This window comes from Apus apus, chromosome Z (assembly GCF_020740795.1).
Source record: "Apus apus isolate bApuApu2 chromosome Z, bApuApu2.pri.cur, whole genome shotgun sequence".
In the NCBI taxonomy this organism is placed as follows: Eukaryota; Metazoa; Chordata; class Aves; order Apodiformes; family Apodidae; genus Apus; species Apus apus.
In genome coordinates this window covers 24522096-24544171 of record NC_067312.1, presented here as the reverse complement: position 1 = coordinate 24544171, position 22076 = coordinate 24522096, and the positions used below count along the sequence as shown (strand labels likewise).

Below are 22076 nucleotides of genomic sequence, written 5' to 3'. Positions count from 1 at the left end.
AGAAGCCTCTCTGAACCCACAGCTTACGGGAACCCAGGGTGAGGGCCTCTCTTCTCCCCACCCCATTGTGAAAGACTGGAACACTGAATGATAACCTCCAAGAAGGTCAATCTCTCTTTTAAAGCTGTTGCACTCAGCACTGGCTCTTACCAAGCACTGCTGCAAGTAAATACTCATTTACACGAATGTAAGAGTCTCAGCTGGAAAGACAGAAGAAAATGCAGTCCCCAAACCACCTGTGACCTACATATCGCCTTGGACGGAGGTGTGCAGAGATGCCTCATCCTGTGACTAAAGAAGTGCTTGGACCCTCACTGTTCTCTGCCTGGTTTCTTTGGGCTTGTACACAGAGAGAGGACACGTGTTGGTGCAAGCTTGTAAACCAAGGAGGCTGATGGACTGAAGTGTGGTGGATGAAATGCTACTGCTCTCAGCTGTGAGTACTGTTGCTGGGTGAAAACACCTTTCACAACAGGCCCACCAGCTGCATGGTTCACGTGAACACTCTCCACCACACTCAGGTCCATACTAACTCCAGACATCTATTGAAATTGCTTAAGCAAACACAGGGAATTTTGCTAGAGCAGAGCAGGAATCGCTCTCACAAACCTTCTTGCCAGCAGAGGCAACTGCTGTCAGAAGGGCAATTAATTACTAACACTAACAGGGCTATGATGTCCTACTGTGGTCCAGTTTTTCCCTGGGGAATCATGCATCTCTTACTTCTTATGTAAGAAAATAATGCATTGTTCAACTGTTTTTGTCACTGTTCATTGAAAAATCAGTAATTTGGAAAAAAAAAAAGAGAACGAATTCAGTTAAAAAAATGAGGTTCCTCTAATCACAGTCTTATTTAAATGTGTGTTCCTACAGAGATCTGAAAAGATGTCAAATATCTTCTTGATGTTATCTTCTTGAATGTCCTTTTAAAAAGAAAATCATATTCCAACTCTCTAAAAAAAATATAGAGTAAGACAGGAAGGAAAACAATGCAATATAAAGAACAAGCAATTGAAAACAGAAGTAACAAAACATAAAGCTCTAGGCAAAAATCTGGATAGCATCTACTTGCTGTACTTCCTTGCTTCAAACTGAGTATATTTTTCTCATGACCAGTGGTCCAAAAATCATTAAAAATAATGGTTTCTGCATTATGCACAGAAAGGGGCATAAAAGGAAGCTAAAATGCTTTCACCTGACCCTCCCACATGCTATTTTCAGGGACATCTCCTCAGTCAGTGTTTCATGTTTAAGAGCCATGCTCAATAAATCATTCAAGCCTCTGCACAGCAACACTGAGCAATGTACCTGTGATTAAGCCTTATTTCCAGTACAGAATTCAGACTGAAAGAACAGTCTTTGAACAATAACTGTTTAAACAAGGTTATTCTATTGTGCTATTGTAAGATTGCGCTGACTTGCATATCTGAAAAAAAGCCAATACTGGGTCTTCGTATTTGGGACTGAAAAAGAAAAAAGTATTGTTCTTAGCCTCTGCTTCTTTATTTTGCATTTATCATCCAAGTAGGACTGCACATAAGGAAAAAAATTTTGAAAGGGATTTTGAGTGACTATTCTATGACCTAACCTTTCTAGTATATGGCTGGCATCACATTTAACTGCACACTTCAGTGAGGAAAACACATCAGCTGAAATAAGCCAGCAAGGCAACTTGTTCTGGCAGAGCCCAGACCTTCTCAGCAGAGGCCATTCTAGAGTTTTCTCAAAATTTTAATCTAGGGTCAGCAGTCTGTAAATATAGGAGGCCAGGCAGAAGTTTCTTTGCAGCAGACAGCTAGCACACACTGGGCTGCTGGGAAGACGGGAGGAGCGAGGCTTTGAGCCACTTAACATCAGCAAGGAGGAACAGCCTCGATGTGAGCTTAGGCCAGTGCCTGCCCAACACTTCAGAAGACTGAAGAATCTCTCAAAGAAAACAAGCCAAATCAAATCACAAAGAAATCAAGAGAGGAGATTGCATCAAATCCCAACAGAGACAACTACTTCACAGGTAAAGACTGCATGTAGGCTGAGGCAAAGAAGTGGAAATGGCAGAGTGGTCACCTTCCTCAGGCAGCTACTGACTGAATGCACTGTGTTTGCTGCAGGCTGATTCAGTTTTTCAGACCACTTTCTTGAGATAAATTTGTCCACTTCTGATCTCAAACAACAACAGTTTTTATTCAGCATCTCAAATTCTGTACCAGCAAATCACAAAATCCCTTCTAAACTTCACACAGAAATTACTTCAACTGCTACAGAAATGCAGACAGATTAGAACATACTTTCAGTGTAGCTGTAGCCCATTTTATACACCTGACACTATTAACTGGTTTCCTAAAGGTGTTTTTATTACTTCTAGTGACTTTGGAATGCAACATTCAAGGTCTGCTAGCCCAGGCTAGAGTGCAGAACACACAGAGTGCTCATATGCAAGATTGAATTTAAGTATTAATTCTGTATTTTTAGCTGGTTGAGTTACATCCCTAAAAGGATAGTAACTGTGAATGTGACAATTATTATTTCATTGATAATTCAAGATTAACCTCCTACAACCAAAAAGAGCCCTTTTTTTTCAACAAGGAGTGAAGACATTATGTTACATGGCTCAACTAAACTAGGAATAATGGCATTAAGTTTCACATAATCTATGCAGAAGCAGCTTCTCAGTTCTTCAGGGTGGACAGTAAGATGTCAGACAGCACACAACAAGCCAATCATAAAAACAGTTCCAGCACAGCTTTCAAGAATAAAAAGCTCTGGAAAAATTTTTAGTGCTAAGAAATGAAAAAATGTGGGGAACAACAAAAATGGCCTTCCAAGGTTGCTGCTGAAAGAAAAAAAAGCACACCATAGTATCATTCATATACATCACTTCTGACAGCAAATAAATTATTGTAGTTTTCCAAGATTTATCCATAGGTAAAAGAAGGGGGAAGTTTTGAGCATTACCAACAATACCTCACTTTTTATCAACAGAGAAAACAAAGATTTTGCTGATGCCTCAAGCCATGCAAATATCCAAATGTTTTCCATTTTATTCATTTCTACAGAGATGAAGGAGGAATAATCCATCATTTGCTTAATTTTTGTGAATAAAGTAATGAAACTGCAGTAAGAGTGTTTCAAAATAAAAGTTTACTAAAATTGATGCTTTGAGTTTCAGCCATGCATTATTACTCGCAACTGATAATACTAACTTCAGGGGACATCCCTTTCCCTGCAATCTAATTAGCAAATACTTTTTCCAGCTATCTGGCCAGCTCAGGAAATACACGCAATAGCAAACACAGTACAGATATGTCATCTTTCAATCCTGAGAATTTAAAACGTGGTTTCCTCATTCTCCAGCAGAATTTTGGAATTACAGGATGTATTTCATTCCACAAAACTTTGACAATATACAAATTTTGTGCCTTGCCTCCACAAAGTATGTTTTTTATAACTTGCAGATAAATTGATCTTAACATTTTTCTTAGGTTTTTTAGAAAGATGGAGGATAAGTTTTCTTTGAAAACTTTTTTTTCTCCCTTTCCCAGAGTGAGAGTATTTTGGTTGGTGGTAGCACAGAAATAGCCCAATGAAACAATCAGTTTTATTTCCATATGCTTGTGAATTCTTAATATCCACTTTACAATTTCAGTTAACAGCAGTGAAAACAGGGTCCATTATTTGTCAGGAAATTTTGATGACTGCGTAAGAGATATCCTCATACTTATTTCATTCATTGAATAAAAGAACCAGGACATAATAGGCTAATTTTATCTTATATCCTAGGAAATCCTGCTAAAATAAAAAGCTGAAATTCCAGTGCTCACCTCTCTGTTCTTTCAGGAATACCCAAGAGGTTGATCACTTCCCTTCATCACTTTTTATCTTAGGTTTCTTTTCCTACAGATGAATGATCTTCAAGGACTGCAGCTCTTATTATTGTGCACTGGTGTTATTACTCCGTGCTATAGCCCAGTGTCATATGATGATTTACTTTAGCAGTTAGCACGCAAGAAAAAAATAATCATTTTTAACATGACAAAGACAAACTGGTTACTTTCCATAATTCATATCGCCATTAAATCCTTTCCTTTTTGTGTTATCAGGATTAATGTTAGTACCAATGCTATTCTATTTGTTTGAAGTAGCTCATTTCAGGGTTTTTCTTTCTGTTGCTGAGCTGTTTTTCAACTCGTGAATCCTTTTTGATTTCAAAAAGCTATCCAAGGTGTGTAGGAGCACTTCCCAGGACCATCTAAGATAAATGCTTGTTGTTGAGTTGCTCTGAGCAGATTAGAAAGAAGGCTGAGGGCTCTGAGTTAAGCTCTTAACTGGGCACCACATCTTCCCAGACTTATCATCTCTTTGTATTTGGGAGGGAAAATATCCACACATTCATTGAAAACTGAAACACACAATGTTTGACAAAGCACCAAAGTACACTATCTCTGACTTAAACTCACAATGTATCAGAAGAGAGCACAAAACTTAAATTTGTTGAAAACTTTGTACTCAGCTACACTGAGTCTGGATTCTGTTTCATTTCAGCTCTAGGCAGTGCCAGTGCAGAGTAAAGATGGAAGAAGGAAGAAAAGGGCCTCACAGAAAGCAAATAAATGTAGGTTAATACGAAAAACTGAACTGATAGAGGAGTAAATTTTATTCTATATCAGAAATGGCAAGCAATAAATTATTTTTAATGCAATAAAAAATTTTTAAAAAGGGCATTTTAGCTTTGTTTCTATATTTTTAAAAGTAAATAGCATGATACACAGAAAAACACTTTCAAGTCAAATTTGAAAACAATTATTTAATAAAAAATCTTGGGCTTAAAATAATTAAAATTACTTAAAAGGCAAGTTTGCAACAAATTCTGCAGAAGATGAAACACAAAGTTGACCACAGTGAATGAAAAAAAAAACCCACAAACAAAACCAGAAGATGAAACAATGAGATAGAATGGAAAATCAAACCATGTTTATAAATAAAATATCATGAAGTTCAAACATGGTGGAAAAAGGTACCATAAGAAGTCAACTAGCAAGACAATACTGGCAATATACATATTTTTTTTAATATACAGAGGAAACTATTTATGTAAATAAGGCTATTTATAAGGCTATTTATATAAAGAAGAAACTAATTATGGAAATACTAATGCAAAGTTTACTAATCAATATGCATTACTTCCCACAGCACACCAAACTTGACAGAGGATATGAGTCTACTGTAGCTTGTAGACAGGTGACTCAGGCACCAAAATTTGTATTTAATAAGCATAAAGTGCATGAGGAGTGAACAGCACAACTACATTATATATAAAACACATAATGTATTAATAAATTGAACTAAATGTAATAGCTCATGTCAGCAGTACCATTCTTCATGTCAGAGTCTGGTCTATTTTACACAAGAGTATGGTCTTGCAAGTGGGTGTATCCCTCCAATGCATACAAACCTACACATTGTTCTCCAGTGGGCAAGATGCTGTGACAGCCAGCTTTTTCAGATAAAATAACAACTACATTACAACTGAACATGCAAGATAATTTCCAAATGTTTCTTTCTCTTTGAAATAAATTTTTCTATGAATATTTCTATACTTCCAGTCTATTCAGCTTTTCTTACAGAATTTTCTTTCAGTTGAAACCCATTTTTCTTTTGAACAGGCAACAGATGTGAGTTGCAGCATGGCAAAATTCAATTAGATAAGTTACTAGGGAAAATAAATTGACAAGACTGGTCAAACATTGGAACAGGCTTCCCAGAAAGGCTGCAGGATCTCCTTTTTCCGAGACTTGATTTACAGCATTGAGTAACCTCATCCAGATCTGCAGTTGGACCTAGCTTCAAACTGGCCCTGCTTTCAGTGGAGAATTGGACCAGAAAACCTCCAAAGTCTCCCTCCATTTACATTATTCTGATTCTATGAGCTAAGGATGGAGTTCATTTTATCTAACTACAACCATGGATATGGGACCATCAAGATTACTATCCTATGGAGAAAGGCAAGCACTTGCAGAAGCAAATACCAGTTTTCTTAAGACTGAGACACTTACTCTTCATGTCTTGTCTCTCCAAAAATTACAGGAAAAAAATTACCATCTTAGTCTTTATATGTAACTTCTACACAACTTCAGGTGAGATGGACTCCAGTTTTAGGGACATTTTTTGGATCAACTGCAGGTATGTCTTCATATTGAGCTTAATGGATAAACAGAACAGAAAGCTAGTGCAATGCAGTGACTTAATACGATTTGAGGCCACATGTACCATCACCAACAGTCTCAAAATCTACCATTTCAACAACACATTCTCAATCTGTGTAAGAGCTTGCAGTTTCTTTTTGAAATGGGGCACTATTTAAATATGAAAGATCAGTCTCCAGCATAAAGGTTATTTTATTGCCCTCTGTGGATAACAGATTGATAGCATTTTTCCCCACATGATTTGCATAGTTCTGTAGAGAGAATGGACCAAAATCTAGCCAAGTCTATATTTTTCTAAAAGTAATTACAACAGAGGGCAGGCAGGACTCTTGATGAACTATCCCCATTGTAACTCACAGGCAGGCCCACAGCCACATACTGTTCCTATCTTCTGTGAGAGATCTCAACGAGCCCCGAGGTCACAGATTGTAAAAGCATTTAATAAAGGCATGTACATGGTGATCAAACAAGCACAGTGTAGATGATTCTATCTTACAAGATTTTGCAATCCCTGAGAAATACCAAATCATTGCAGCAAATTTACTGGGAAAAGGTTATAAAAAATCATTAGCTGTTAAGGAATGTAGCTTGGTTACTTGTTCTGTTAACTGTGGTATCATATAAAAGAAAAATGACATGCTAAGAATTCCTATATTCATTAATTGTATTTTCCAATAACAGATTTTAAATAAGATTTGACTAAGACTGAGAGTAACATGAAGAAACAGGGATCTTTCTCTGTCTTGTGTGGTTGACTCTCCCTGTGGTAAATGCAGCTGCTGCTCTTGTTTGTTACTTTTATCTTCTTTCTGAGGTAAGGATTATATTGTCTCAGCTTTCCAACAAAAAGTGTTCATGCAATTTTTTAGGAAGAATGCTACCTCATATGTCAACATTTTAGTGATGAGTTCTTCACTATAAAGCTTATCTGGTGGTCAAATCCACCTGACCATCTGCACTATAGTAATTTTAATACAAGGTTGTAATTTAAATAATTTTATCATCAGTGACTGTTATCATACATCCAGAAACATGGAGCACAGGTTAGAAATCACATCCTTCCAAAGGAGAAGGTTAAATGAGACAACAGATAAAGCAAAAATCTGTCTTTGTACAAATACCCACAGGAAACTTGTGCCTGACTGGAAAAATTCTGAATCAAAGTAGTTTTGTCAGCAACTGCTTATTTCTTGAACTGAAAGCAACTTGCAAAAAACCCACCAGTTTTAATTACACTTCACACATTTTAATCTGCCAGCTATGGCACATATAGCTACAGTCCATTGGAAATTATAATTCTTCTCTATCAAAACACTCGGCTGGGACTTCAGGATCCTTGTCTGCAAGTCAGTCTAGGTATAGGACAGTCCCAACAACCTGCCATTTCCCCAGATTTCTCAAGCTCAAGGGAATTCTTGCTATCCTACCATATCCCTAGGTTAGATGTAGTCTTCTGAATTTCTGCCCCCTCAGATGAATATGAGCTTTGTTTATGGGTCTACTAACAGCCTCCAGCTGGTCAGGTCCACCGCAGGTCTGAAAGAACCCTCTGCAGTTTGCAGGATTTGGCTAATTGTAATTGCCATACCTTATTTCATTAGGTGAGTATGGCATACAAAACCAAATTAAAAGGTCTGCCATTTTTGCTACTTGGCCTTTCCTTTCTTGTTACCATATTCGTTAAACCTGCTTTCATGCAAAAAAAAGGGTTTGTTTGTTTTTATTTTCTTAACTAAGTATATTTCCTTGACATTTTTCAAGTTAACTGATATTATCAAAAGTAATACAGCTTAATCAAAGACACCATCCTTCTGTACATGTGCTGACCTTGCCTTCCCTCCGCACAAGAATGTGTCCTAAGCTATGATGACAAATTCATATGGATAAAGGTGAATATATTATACAACATATAAAAAGTTACATGCAAAAAGAGAAATAAAAACATTGTATGCTTGTTTTCATAATGCAGCCTTTAACCTTGCATGCTTTCTTCCCTGAAACACTGCCATTTGTTCAACCGCCATGCACTAATTTCTGAATTGACAAATGATCTCCGCAAAATTTACAGTGAAGGGAACAGAATCCAGCCCCTCCTGTATGAAAGCAGGAGCAGATCTCTAATTGCATCTATCTTAAATCTATGTCCAGTTTTCTTAAGGTGCAAAGATGAGAGGAAGTTGTTTGTCTTTGTTACAGGTGGAAACTGCAGCATGGCTTCTTTTAACCTACAGATTTCCTGTCAAGTTTCTGTGGGCTTAAATGCATGAGAGAATAGAGTGTAATGCTGTGGAAAATATCCTGAAGTAGATGGGTTATCAGAGAACAAAGAGTGAAAGCTAACTCTTCTTGCAACAATACCCTTTGCAGAAAACAAACAAACAAGGAAAACCAAAAACAACAAACAGGAAAACTGCTACAAAGGAAAGAACTTTCCAATACAGGAGCCTTGTGTGATTTAAAATTGTCATTAATTTCTGCCTCAAAGATTAACGTTAAAGACTCAACAATGAACTTACTTGACTTGAAAATGGGAGAATACGGACACCAATACCTCCATCTCAAGGATCCTGCCCATTTGCCTCGACTTACCCGCTTATGAAGGCGTTCTGCTTCCTCCTGGTAGGCAGCAAGCTGTTGTTTCCATTGTTTCACATTGGCAGTGGACTCCAGCAGGGCTGCTGTGAGCTTAGCGTTGTTACCCTTCAGCGTGGCCAGTTCTGCCTCCCAGTGCTTGCTGATTGTCGAACTGCACAGGCAGAATGACAATGATCAGAGCCCCCAAACCTCCTCCTTTTGCCTTCTCCCCCGCCCCCCCAATGTCACTTTTTAAAAAATATTCAGGAAAAATAGAATTATGCAAACAAATCCTATGACTGAATGCTGAAATGAGAACCCAAGTGCCCAAACAATCAAAACTATACATTCAGAACATACAGATACATCTTGACTGGAAAACAAGTTCTACCCTCCCTAGGGTAGGGACTGGTTGTATTTTTTTAAATAAAATATTAAGAATTATGAAATCAACATCAGCTTTCCAAAAGCTGGTGATTTCCATATAATTCTAGGATATGCACATGGTTAATCTCTATTTTAACACATATGTACTAAGCAAAAGTGCTTTTTTAATCTACTATTTTATTAAATACATTGTCAAAAAACACTTGTTAGGGAGCTACAGCTTAGTTATCATAATGGAAACCCCCTCACCATGAACTATACTTTATTAAATACTATATATAACCCATACTAGCAGACTCAAAGCTCTTGAATTTCAGCATGATAAGAATATTTGTATGTCTTTGCTAAGTAATATTAACAAAGAGACTAAAGATCATAGAGACATTAGTGCTTCACTGCAAACAGGAAGCCGATGCCACAGTTTACTGAAGTAGCCTATGGAGGAACAACCCTTGCCTACAGTTCACTTCTCTGAGCACACACAGGGCTGTCATTTTCTCAGGTAATTAGTTTGCCATCATCCACACACCCTATCTTTGCACTCAGCATGCAAGGGAAAAACAGACACTACAGCTGAATGGACTAATATGCAAACAGTTCATTAATGTTTACTTGTATAATGCTAACACCACATGAGGTGCACACCTACACATAAAATACACACAGAAAATAATACATTGTGTTAAACTGTCTTAATATTGAAGACATCTTTGAAAAGATCTGTAACTCTGGCCAGAATTATTTTGTAGACAGACTTGTAATGAATGATGAGGAGTTATTATAATCTAATTATTCCTTATAGTAAATATATTTAATATACTTAACTTAATTTCAGATTTTTGCATGTACATTTATAGGTTTATTTGAACTTTGTATGTATGAACAATTAAACACTGCCACCATTTTGTTCACCGAGTTTCTTTCTTTGATTTATGCATATTCACAGCCTCTTCCACCAAAGTGTATTTCAAAAACATTATGACACCTACAAATGCTCCCTAGGTGTTCAAGATCAACCACTCACCAAGCAACACTCATTACCAATTCAGTTCACATCTAATGTTTCCCTAAAACATGGTGTCTGATTCTACCACGCTCCAGCATATCCTTCCAAATATGCTGCTTTGTCCCCTTGAACAGAAATACAAGTTCCTTCAGAGGAGGAATACAGTGTCTTTCACATTGCTCTGGCATTTCATGATCTATTCAACTAATTAGAAGTTCACCCCTGGAAATTTTAAATCTTAAATAACTAAACTAAAATAATGGTAATCCTACCCTACCGGGGAACACTGACTCACATATTGAAGAAGGTAAGAAAAAATTTCTGTAACAATGTCTACTCTATAGCTCTAATCAGATTTACTTTTCACATACAATAGCACCATAGATCAACAAAATCTGTAAAAAACATGCTTAAACATATTGTTGTTTGTTTTTGGTTTTGTTTGGTTTTTTGTTTTTTTTTTTTTTTAAATGTTAAAAAACCCACTTCGTTTTGTTTTAAAATTTAGAGTAGGATAAGTTCATTATTGTATTCCTAACTCCTCCTTCATGTTCCAATTGGGCAACCAAATACCTGCACCAGCCATTTCATGTGAGCACTGTTTAGCAGTCCTGCTGCTGCAAGACTAGTAACAAATGGTGTGTGACACCTACACATTTTTACAGAATGTGCCTTACAACTCTTCTTTCCCCATGGAAGACATACACACACAAGATTTCATATTGATGTAGCATAGCAGATTAAAAGCTTTGTATCTGGGAGACTTATAATGAGAACTGCTTAATCATTTCATATCCTTATTTCATATGCAAACAGGGAAGTGATTTTTTTTTTTTCCAATGAAATAATCTGTATATCCACAATGATACTACGTGAACTTTTAATCCATGAAGATCCCAGAAGACAGACTCTCAGGTAGTGCTAAGTAATAACATAAGGAGGATTTGTGGCATGTTCCACTTTCACCTTGCCCAGTGACCCTACTAGCCCAGTAACAAAACAGTCAGGAGCTCTTAAGTTATTGATTGTGTACTGGAATGTCAGTATTAAATATGAAGCATGTATTTCCTATTACTGCTATAAATGCCCTCCTGCAAAACTAGAAAGTTTATTTAAAACTGGTTACTTTAAAGTTTATTGTTTTCAGTAGGAATTCACTAGTTTTATTTCTCAATCATTTTTTTTATCACTAAGAGCCCTACAAAGTCAGCATGAACATGTATATTGTAATGCAAAATAACATTAAAAAACCCCATTTTTTTTCCTACAAATAATTTCTAGTTTTTTTCTGTAGAAAAATATAGCTATGGCTGCATAAAATAGAAACATTAAAATCAGTCTAGTTTTGGATCTGATAATACACAATGTCTTACGGACTATTTAGACTTATCAAAACTCCAGATTCTCTGACATAAACACAATCATGTGATGGAGATCATACTGGGAAACACAGAACCAAAGACATGCATTTTTTGTTTCATAAAATGATAATTTGATTAAAATAGCTAATAAACAATCCTGGCAGTGCTGATTTACTTTTTTCAAAGACTCTCTTGACAAACTAAAGAAGATGGGGAAAAAAAAAAAATTAAAATTATGCTTAGTGTATTATATTGGTTATAACTGGATTTACGTGGATTAAGATTAATTATTTTAGGACCAAATGAAAGCACATTTACAGCAGACTGCCCTTAAACTAGACTAAGAATATATGCACTGATGTGTATGCCTGTAGAGCTACACTGGTTCAAGTTCATCAGCACTTCCAGAGGAAAGGCTGAGAAACATATGGTTCAGACACAATGAGAATTCTCCCTCAGAAGTGAAGATACTGGGGCTAACACTCAGGAGGGGGAAGACACAGAGCCAGGGGATGGAGTTCATGTGCGGAAAATTCAAAGGGCTCCTAATAACTGCTACAGCCCACAGCCAGAATTTTGATGGCGGAACAGCTGCATTACAGTCCCTCAGGATAGGTACAGAAGGGCTGCACATAGTCTTTCTCTCTAAAACCTTTTACTTGATTATTGTTTGAAAGGCTTTTTGTTGAAAGGAATTGATTTTGCCCTCAACGCATTAGATTCTGTCATAGGAAACACACAGGGAGCTATCTCAGGTTGACTTAACAGTTGTAAATATCTAAACCAAACCCAAATCATTCCTCATGTGTTCTGAGATTAGTTGCTCTTGGAAGCACGTGAAATATGAACACTTACTCAGTGGTCAAAGTGATTGAAACAGCAATGCAACTTCTACTAGAACATCTTTCAGTTTTACACCGTGGTGCAAAGAGCAAAGCTGTATGCACACATCCCGGGACACAAGCACACAAGTTTTTAGTCCTGTGGTGCAAGAATTCAACGTGCATACATGTTCCAGTATGTTGAAATCCACCCATTCCTTTGCTGGCAGTGTCACGATTTTAACAGTTATTTCTTCAGACCTGTCAGAATGCACATGACTGACTGCTTGGCACACTCAGAGTTTCAAGATGGTCCTTTAAAAAAAGAAACATCTTTAACACTTCATGTTGCCCATTTCTCAGAGTAAAAATCTCCATTAAAAAAAAACCAAAACACAACAATTTAAAATAGTTTAAAAGATATCCTAACAGAGACTAAAGCCTGATCATTTCCCTTGTGAAACTCCTGAATATCTGAAAATAAAGAGAACAAGCTGCTTTGCATACATCACTACATTAGTGCCAAATACAAGAGAGAGAATGGGCCTCTAGTGGATAAGGTGAATTTTATTGGCTCATCTGATCACAGTACACAAAAAAATGCTTTTGTAACAGAGGTTTAGGTCTGATTGCACAGCAAATTATTTTTACAACAACAACTTTTCACAGGATTGTAAGCACTTGCTGGTGAGCAAAAGACCAAAACTCTCTGGAATCTCTGATCCTTGGTGCAGTATCTGGTACGTGTGTAACATCAGACAAGTCCACAGTCAGAACACCATATGGTGCTGCACCATGAAGGCACAGGATTCAAAGTCAGACATATAACATCTGTGGCATCCAGTAATTTTATCACTATCACAGAACACTCCTAGAACAACTGCTGGCTGGTACCATATAACTGTGCCATCTACTGAAAATTAAAGTCAATGTCAATGCTCTTCCATACTTGACCAATTAACATCAGGCCGATCTCCCTTCTCACTGGGGATTAGTTACAACCCTAGCAAGTCACTGAGGAATAGCTTTGCTATCTGTCCATCTGTGACCTGAATAGAGTGCCAGAGGCTATAAACACATGATTATCTTTCTCTGCAAAGTAGGTCACTAAAGGAAAATTAATCTGAAAAGCTCCAGTCACCATGCTTAGCCAGTTGGTGAAAGTCTGCAGAGGCAGGGGGCGGGGACCACACATTAATGAGTTGCATTCAGAATGAAGTTATTTTGAGAGATGCCTTCATGAAACAAAGAAAGAAAAGCAGTTCAAATCAAGTGATGTTTTCTGCTTATTGAATCAGCATTGCTTGTTCATAGTTCGCTGAGTTGTATGCAGTACCAACACTATAAAACATGGTTTAAACTTATTTCAGATTTATAGAAATGAAATGTGTGCCAAATTCCACTTTATTAATATTTGATGTGTTTTAATATTGGATTCATTGCATAAAATGAATTAAATTTAAAATTTTATTTCTTACTACAGCGTAGTCTTGGTTTCAAAGAACTACAGTCAGTCACACACAAACTTTTTTCTTCAGGTGTCACTGTGATCTGCACCGCAGATGTATGGTGAGCAGTGCTGCCCTGGGATAGCAGGGATGAGGAGCAGTTCATCGGAGAAAAGACTGGAGTACTTTCACTACCAAAACTCACATCTTGTACAGTAAATAAATTCCACAGAACTTGACAAATGTGAAGACAGCAGAGTCCTTGTAGGTGCTGCTCAGGTTTTAAGTGTTGGCATGCATTGGAAGCAGCCCCAGAGCCCGATGGCAGGAGCACTACACCAACCAGCTGGCAGCCACACATGAGCTGTGCTGGCAGCAAGGAGTGGCCCTTTCTGGGAGCCTTGCTGTTGAGTTCAGAGGAGCAGCTCTTCATGCTTAAGGAAGCCAAGGGGGTGTGTGAGTGATTGGTTCTGTTACAGTATTATCTGAGCACTCTAGTGAACTAAAGTAGTGCAGCTTCTCTTTGGAAGTGCAAGGCACGTGTTTGGATCTACATTAAATTCCCCAGTGCATTTGGGAAGAAATTCTGCTCAAGGTCTTTATATATGAAATCCTCCATATGAATTAAGTTTCAGATAATGCTGAAGTTCCAGGCTTGAAGGGGGAGACCTCTGCAATGGGCTACACTTACTATTGCCTACATGGGGATGGGACTGTCCTATTAGATGGAGATTTTGATTCTGCTGGCCCAGAGGATGAGTGCAGCATCCTTCAAGGTATTCCTAAAAGCTCAAAGGAATCCTCCTCTCATTCACCCTAATAATGTTAAGGTCCTCACTTCACATCCCGATTAAGAAGAAATTTTAAACCAGCATTTTGGGAATTTCACCCTTTTTCAGAGATTTAAAAAGGCATCTTCTGTGGCCATCTATTAAATGTGTAAAATTACTTAATGATAGAAAGGATTTAAACATGATGGTTTTAGAGTCTGTCCTGCTGCTAGTCCAAAGTAACATATGCCCTTGGTAATGGCATGGAAATTCCTCCCTGTCTCTTGAACACTCAAAGCAAGTTAAAAACAGAAAAGAGGTTTTTTGTGCATTTACTTATATCTAATTAGGAGTCCTAGAATGAGTGGAAAGCTGAAGAAAGAGGAGTGATTCAGTGAATCAAAAGACTCTGAACTTATGTGCATGAGGGACACAGTCATCTTCAGTATAGTTAAATAATTAAAGACCAGCAAAAGAGGGACTGCTACAGTAAAAAATTACAGCTTTTGTAAGAAAAAAACTTAAGAAACAAAACTGCCTCTTTACAGCTACTGTACTTGTGAGTAACTGGACACATATAAAAAGAACTCCTTTTGATAAACCAGAATTGGTTAAAAAAAGGTAAATCCTCTCAAAGTTATATTCAAGAGATAATTACCAGGAAAATGCTTTGAGTTAAATATTTTGAGTGAGGCCAATGAAAAACTAATTAATATTCAAAGAGATCTTTATCCTTTAATTAGAGTATTCAAAAGAATTTTTAGCAAAGGAGGATAGTTCCCCTGGGGAGAGAAGTAGGAGCCTTAACAGAGCATGAAAGATCTGTTCTTCCCTTTGAGATACGGAGTATCTATATTTTCTCAGTGGAGTTACATCAGCATAAAAGCAGGGAAATATAATTGTCAATCAGCTCATTAGACTGGTAAAATGACAAATTTGATCATGGCCAGAAAAAATGGAGACCCTTGTAACACACTGTACTTTAAATGACGTTACTAATAACAGAACCACACGCACCTGCTGGAAAGTGAGAAATGCTGAATGGGTGACATCAGCAGGTAAGAGCATGACTTTTCTGAAAGTCTATAATTCTCTACAGATGTTGAAGGTTTATCCCACTTCACAATGTTTTGTTTTGTTTTCTTTTGCACACCATTTGCTCAACTCAGAGCTACAATATACTTGAACTCCCAATTTCAATGTCAGTGTAGAAGACAGAAATGCAGCAGCTTTTTATGCGAATTTGGGCAAAGGCATGTTTATGGAGGTATTACAGATGTGTCTCCCAAGGTGTTTCATATATGACCTTTCACTTTCATTTAGCCTTTCAGTTTGACTGTGGCCTCAGATTCTGCATAATTTAAAATACTCTTACAGCCTAATGAAAGAAGAAGAGTTGCCTTAACCAGTTCTGTTACAGGCAGTTCTGCTCTTAGGCATCTCTGTGCTGTGCTTTATGAGCTCCCTGGGGAAGGGTCAATACCTTTGCAGACTTGAGGGATGAAGATGACCAAAGAGGTTGAGTAATGGTACAGAGTCTTTCCATTATATGGGAGACCACTACGCAATGCAAACTGGTGGGCATATCCTATTTAGATCCACCACCTAAATCCATGTTCTGTATTTTATAACACAGCCTTTATTCACCACAGAGCACACAGGTGTCACCAGAACACAGTCCACCTTTCATTATCACTGAGGAATAGACTGGATAGTAAACTCTTTTAAAGGAAGGCAAATTTCACAGGAACATTCTCTTTAGTAATCCTACACATAATTCCTGTGGAATTCAACAAAGCCAGACAAAAAAATGCCTAAGTACGATGGTGTTCACTGCTTATTGTTACACTAAGAGTCAAAAGCAGCACTACAGCTCCTGAAAGGCACTCCATGGGATACTAAACAACACAAAATGAATGATTCAGCTATAATCCTTATCAATCAAGAACTCAGATCCCAGTTCTGACCCAAGTTAAAGTGGGGGACAAAGAGAAGAGTGACTCTTCTCTACAAGAAGCAATGAAGTTTCTTGTATTGTTTGCTAATGTATGCTGGATGTCGTTATATATGTGGCATTTAAACTCTGTTTCTCATTAAACTTATACTGTTAAGTACAGTTTTATGCATCTTTTGCAAATTGTATCACAATACAAAAGACCTCTATTTAACCTGAATAATCACAGTAGCACTAAAAAAGTCCCCAATTTCTCTGAAGAGACTGAACTCCTATTTTAATTTTATTCTTTTAAAATTATGTAATTTTGTCTCAGTCATTTCATTTTGTATAGTAAAGAGACACTAGGCTATCACTTCAAAAAGACCACAGAGCATAAACCAAAAAAGTAACTTATAACTTCTAGACTTTTGCAAAGGCAAGCATAGCTAATTAATTTCTAGCTTTTTTTTTGCACTAAAGATTAAAAGGTCATAGACCTAACATTTATCATATATTCTGAAAAATTTAAAAATGTTTACCCTTGCTCCCTTACTGAAATTGCTTACTAGTATCACTGCAAATATTTTTTTTCTCATGCCTGCAGATCTAAAATTTTATCACATATGTTGAAAAAGTAAAATATATTCACCCTTGTTCCTTTATTGAAATTACTTATTGCTATCACTGAAAGTAGTTTATTCTTGTGCCTGTAATGTATCTCAAATTTTTCACAACTGATACCCAGTAATTTTTTTTAGTGAGTTAAACAATTACTTTTGTATTAAAGGGGATAATTCCTTGCTGTTGCTACCATGTTGAATACTTTATATATTGAGGTCCCTTCCAACCCGGCATTTTATGATATTCCAACAAAACTACATTTTCAAAAACAACTCAAGTTATTTAGGAACTTATGACTAGGTATTTAGCTGCACAGAAAGTCAAATTGACTTGGGCTCTTACAACAAACACTTTATGAAGGCAATTAGATGATGTGGTTATTGTCAAGTTACATAATCGGACACGGTGACCCTGACACTACAATGATCTGAATTATGGCCACTTTCGTTCTGGAACTCATTTGTACACATAAGAATTTAAAGCAGTTTAATGGTAAATTCAGACTTTGAATTAGTAAAGATTAGCTTTGCTGAGGCCCCTGGCTAGACAAAACCCTATGTTTCTTTCAAAAGTCTAACCTACAACAACATTTTGTGTGTGCATTGAACCAATCTGGACTCTGTCAGCAATTTAACAGAAGAGAGTATTCTAGTGCCCTGCACTTCTCTCACCTGGGCTCTCATTTATTGAGTACTGATTTTAGGAGTTTTGCTGACCTGTGCACTGAGTTACACCTCACTGAGTTTGAGATGCTTCCCTAGCTTCACCACAAAAATACTGTGGTAGGAAGGACAAGGAACAACTCTTTTCCCAGTGACCACAGCTCCTGTACTAGGTAAAACAGGGCTAAAAAGCCCTGAAGGCCATATGGACTGGGGAGTTCACACTGCCCTGGTCCATGTCAGCTGGCCAGAAAGATGTGAAGCACACTTTGCACACAGTCAGGTTTAGAGCCCTTCCATCTCTACAGTCTTACAAGGCTTCGTGTGGTCTGCAACCCTGCCATGCCCATCTGAAACACTTCTGGATGAGCAATGCACAGCTGTGCTTTTGTGCAAGGAGAACGCCGCTCTGGTGGCTGGCAATGCAGCCCTCAAATCATTGCAGGTGTGTGGAACTGGAAAAGGAGTCCACATAAAACAGTAACTGTGTCTTACAGGTGCAAGGACCCTACATGGGCACAGAAGGGATCCAGCATCACTGGTGTAACATCTGTAAATGGTTTGGCCCTCAGCCCCTAGTGCAAAGGCCCGTTTTATTTAGCTATATAGATGTGGCCCACGAGCCTGTAGTGGATACATGTTGATTCTATGGAGCTCAGCAGAGACTCAGCTTTGTGACAACAGAGTGAAGACGTCAAGACCTATGCTCTGAGCAACTGCAGCCACATGCAGAGCAGTGAAGTGGCTAAAGGTACCTGAAAATCTGACATACACCACATGCAATGGGTGGAGATTCTCACCACAAGGCACTGCCTGCATCTCTAGGTACTGTCACAGCTTTAACTGGCGTGTGTTGTGCTGAAGACAGCAGCTGTTACACATAGCTGAATGGGAAAGATTTACAAGTGCCTATTTTAGAACTTGGTTGAACCTTCTGTTAGTGATACCACAGGATAGCTCTGCCCCTAGCACCCCTTAGTGCTGGTTCCTGTCTACTTTTACAGCATACACTGAGCTCAGCATATGTTCCATGGAATGACCTACAAAAATACTTGTATGTCTCTAGGCAGTTGCATAAAGATTTTTAATTATGACTACTTGGCCTCCACCCACTTAGTGCATTAGGTTACTTTATGGTATCAAATAATAACTACTGTTGCAATTCATTGCTGCATTACAATTGGCAGTTTGCTTATCCTAGTAAAAACAATGACATGCATTAATTGCACAGCTACTGCATATGAATTGTCAGTTTACATGCTGACAACAAAATAATTTTATTACATTAAGGGAATGGGAGCTATATGAGAGCATGGCAAATTTAAGTAAGTTTCATTCATCTCCTGCGGTAGCTATGCAATTACTTAAAAGTCTATAGCCTACATATAAAGCCCAAACTAAAGCATCTGTGGAGCTGTCAGAAAAACTTTGAAGAACAAACAGTGAGCCACATGAACTGTACGACCACAGTAAAACATTTATTGACTGCATAGGTTGAACAAAACAACTTACAAGTGAGTTGGAACACTTGCAACTGGATACTGCAACTCATATTTTTCTCCATCCCAGCTTTTTAAGAGAATGGAAGTAACAAATTTGCCTTTTTTAAATCAAATCTGAATCCCAAACAGGACTAAATTCCTTGCACTATATTTATCATAGAGTAAAAAGAGATCGAACAGATGAAAAAAAGATAAATTTCAATACATGGAAAGTCTTCAATAGCGGCCCTTTTTCTATGAACTACAGGTTCAGAGGAAGCAGTTCCTATAGAAGTTTCTCTCCATTAATTTAAAAATTCCCAGTTTTTAAAGAAAAACTAACATGGCACCTTCCTTGCCTCACTGGTAGTCGCTAGTTCTTATTTACTTATTCTAAACTAAGTGAGTTTAGGTTTCTTTTGGCTTCTCTTCAGAATTAGTATCTAGATCAGATTATTTGGCTCAAAAACTCAGCTGGAAGTGAAAAATGTAGTAATTTATATACCACTTCTTCCCAATTCAGCACTTAATTCATGCAGCAGTTTCAAAGAAGAATATAAGGCTTGGTTCCCCACTTCCCTCCCCACCTCATTTATTTAACTCATTACAAATCCAACTGGAATGCCAACTGTATCAAGTTGCCCATGAGTTTTGCTAGATGTGAATTTGCAGGCAGCAGAACAGATGCTGAGCTTCCATTCTTTCACAGGGCTACACCTGTGCCATGACAGTAAGTTAGTACAATTCAGCCAATTCATTTTTAGGTGTTTTTTGTTTGTTTGTTTTTGTTGTGTTTTTTTTTTCTCTGAGCCATGTTGTTCAAATGAAATGGCTTCTTAATTTCCTGTGTTGTGATGGTCTTCCAGGAGAACAGTTTGCACTATTCTAATTTCTAGGCCAAAACATCTGAATTTCATGTCAGGAAGATGGAATATCACTACACCATAGGACACGGAGTGAAATCTGTAAAGGCAACAACCCAACAATTGAAGTTCATCACAATAAATGGACCACATGAAATGTTTTATTATTCTGCACTTGAGAAAACATCCCAGACATTTTATTTCAGCACCTTCAACCCAGCTCCAGTTTCCTTCATTTGCCAAATGGCTTAAGAGTGGATTAAAAAATCCCTCTAATACTGTAATTCACTGCTGATTTGTGCCAATGCTATTCATTACAGACAAAATTTGATGGCTGCTTGGTCTCACTGTGAAATATTTTTATGCTTCTGAATTGCTAGTTGTCCACATCTCACCAAAGCTGCTATTTAGCAACTTAAATTCATCTCAACAGAGCCCCCTGTTGCATGATCAAAACACTGATCAACACAAACCACTTTCTGCCTGTACTACAAAATGTCCCTGGCATCTACAGTAATATTAAATGATCTCAAAAGATGTGATCCTCTAAGTACAGAAAGCTTCTTTATAGCATAAGATGACATAAAACTACAGGAAATGTTGATCTCCAATTAACTGTATTCCCCATTTTATTATTCAAGCTCCTACCTCAAGAAGAGAATATAAGTATTTAATTTTTTTGACAAACAAAATATTCCACTTCTGTGCTTATTGGTGCCTGCCTAACCTCTACCCGCGTCTGCAGGAAGAGGTCAATGCTATCAAAGTTCTACTACAAGGGGTCTTCCTACCAGTGAGACAAGCTGGACTATAGGCTGGAGTTGATGATCTTAAAGGCCTTTTCCAGCTTTGGTGATTCTGTGATTCTGTGACAGAAAATAATTAACATAACACAATTATATTCAGTAAGATTTGTTTGAGCATTGAGACACATTTTGAAATGGCTTACAGCAAAGCAACTTTGGACTTCTACTTGATCAATGAGCTTTTATTCTAGTCTTCTGGAGGCTGACACTATCTGGACAGGACCCATGACCTGAAGAGTAGGAAGAGTGAATGTAACAGCTCAACAGGGAACCAAGTGTGCTGACAGCAATGCCAGGGAACACAACTGTGTTGTCTCCATAGAAAACAGGATATAGAACTCTGGATCATAATGCTGGCAGGAGACACAATTTAAGGCTGGACCTGGTAAAGAGGGCTTAGTGGATTAAAGGTTTACTTCTAAAGCCAACTTCTAAATAAGGGAGAAACCTTTAACAATATTAAATCATTTGACAAAAATGACACACTTCAAAGAGTATCGTACTAGAAAAACAGCATGGATCTTCTGGATTAGACTTGAAACCAAGGTTTTTACCTGATGTGAAAAATTAAGAGCTCCTGTTCTTTAGTCCTGCATCTCTTGTAGGGATGCAGAATGATCCCTCAAAGAAAATACAGCTATACACCTTATGAATTTCAGTTATCTCTCTTCCAGATAAATTCTAAATAAAAAATAAAACAACTTTGATGAAAGTTATTTTTTGCATAAGGGATTCACTTCAATACAAAACAGTATTTTAAAAGTATATGAAGCTAGTATGTATTTTTAATATGGAGAGTTTTCTAAACTGCTTTTTTTAATCAAACTTTAGTTTTTAAAAATGCATTATTTCAAGAAGTGGGTAGAGGCAATCCATTTGGGTGAATCCTGACAATAAATATCTAAGACCACCACATGACTTCATCAAGCTCACCATTATTTCTTTCTACCTCACAGACAACTACATGGCTCTGAACTGGAGAAGTCAACAGACAACAGCATAGTTAGTTCCTAAGCCATATGTGCCTGAGAGTGAAAAATATTCCAGGTGACAGAAGCATTCACACAGTTCTACCCAACCTCCTTTCTGTGTCACTGTGGGAGCAGCCTGTACCAGATGCTCAAGGTATGACTGCTAATT

The 22076-nt window shown here is 37.5% G+C and overlaps 1 protein-coding gene across 4 annotated transcripts in view; it reads right to left on the bottom strand.

Annotated features, from left to right (window-relative positions):
- The window catches only part of HOMER1 (homer scaffold protein 1), a 123429-nt gene that overhangs the window by 51367 nt on the left and 49986 nt on the right, over window positions 1–22076 (bottom strand). For all 4 annotated transcript variants that reach the window (XM_051643629.1, XM_051643630.1, XM_051643631.1 and 1 more), the window contains one exon: window positions 8790–8946. In XM_051643629.1, coding sequence (XP_051499589.1) covers window positions 8790–8946 — 157 coding nt within the window. The remainder of the gene's footprint in view (window positions 1–8789; window positions 8947–22076) is intronic.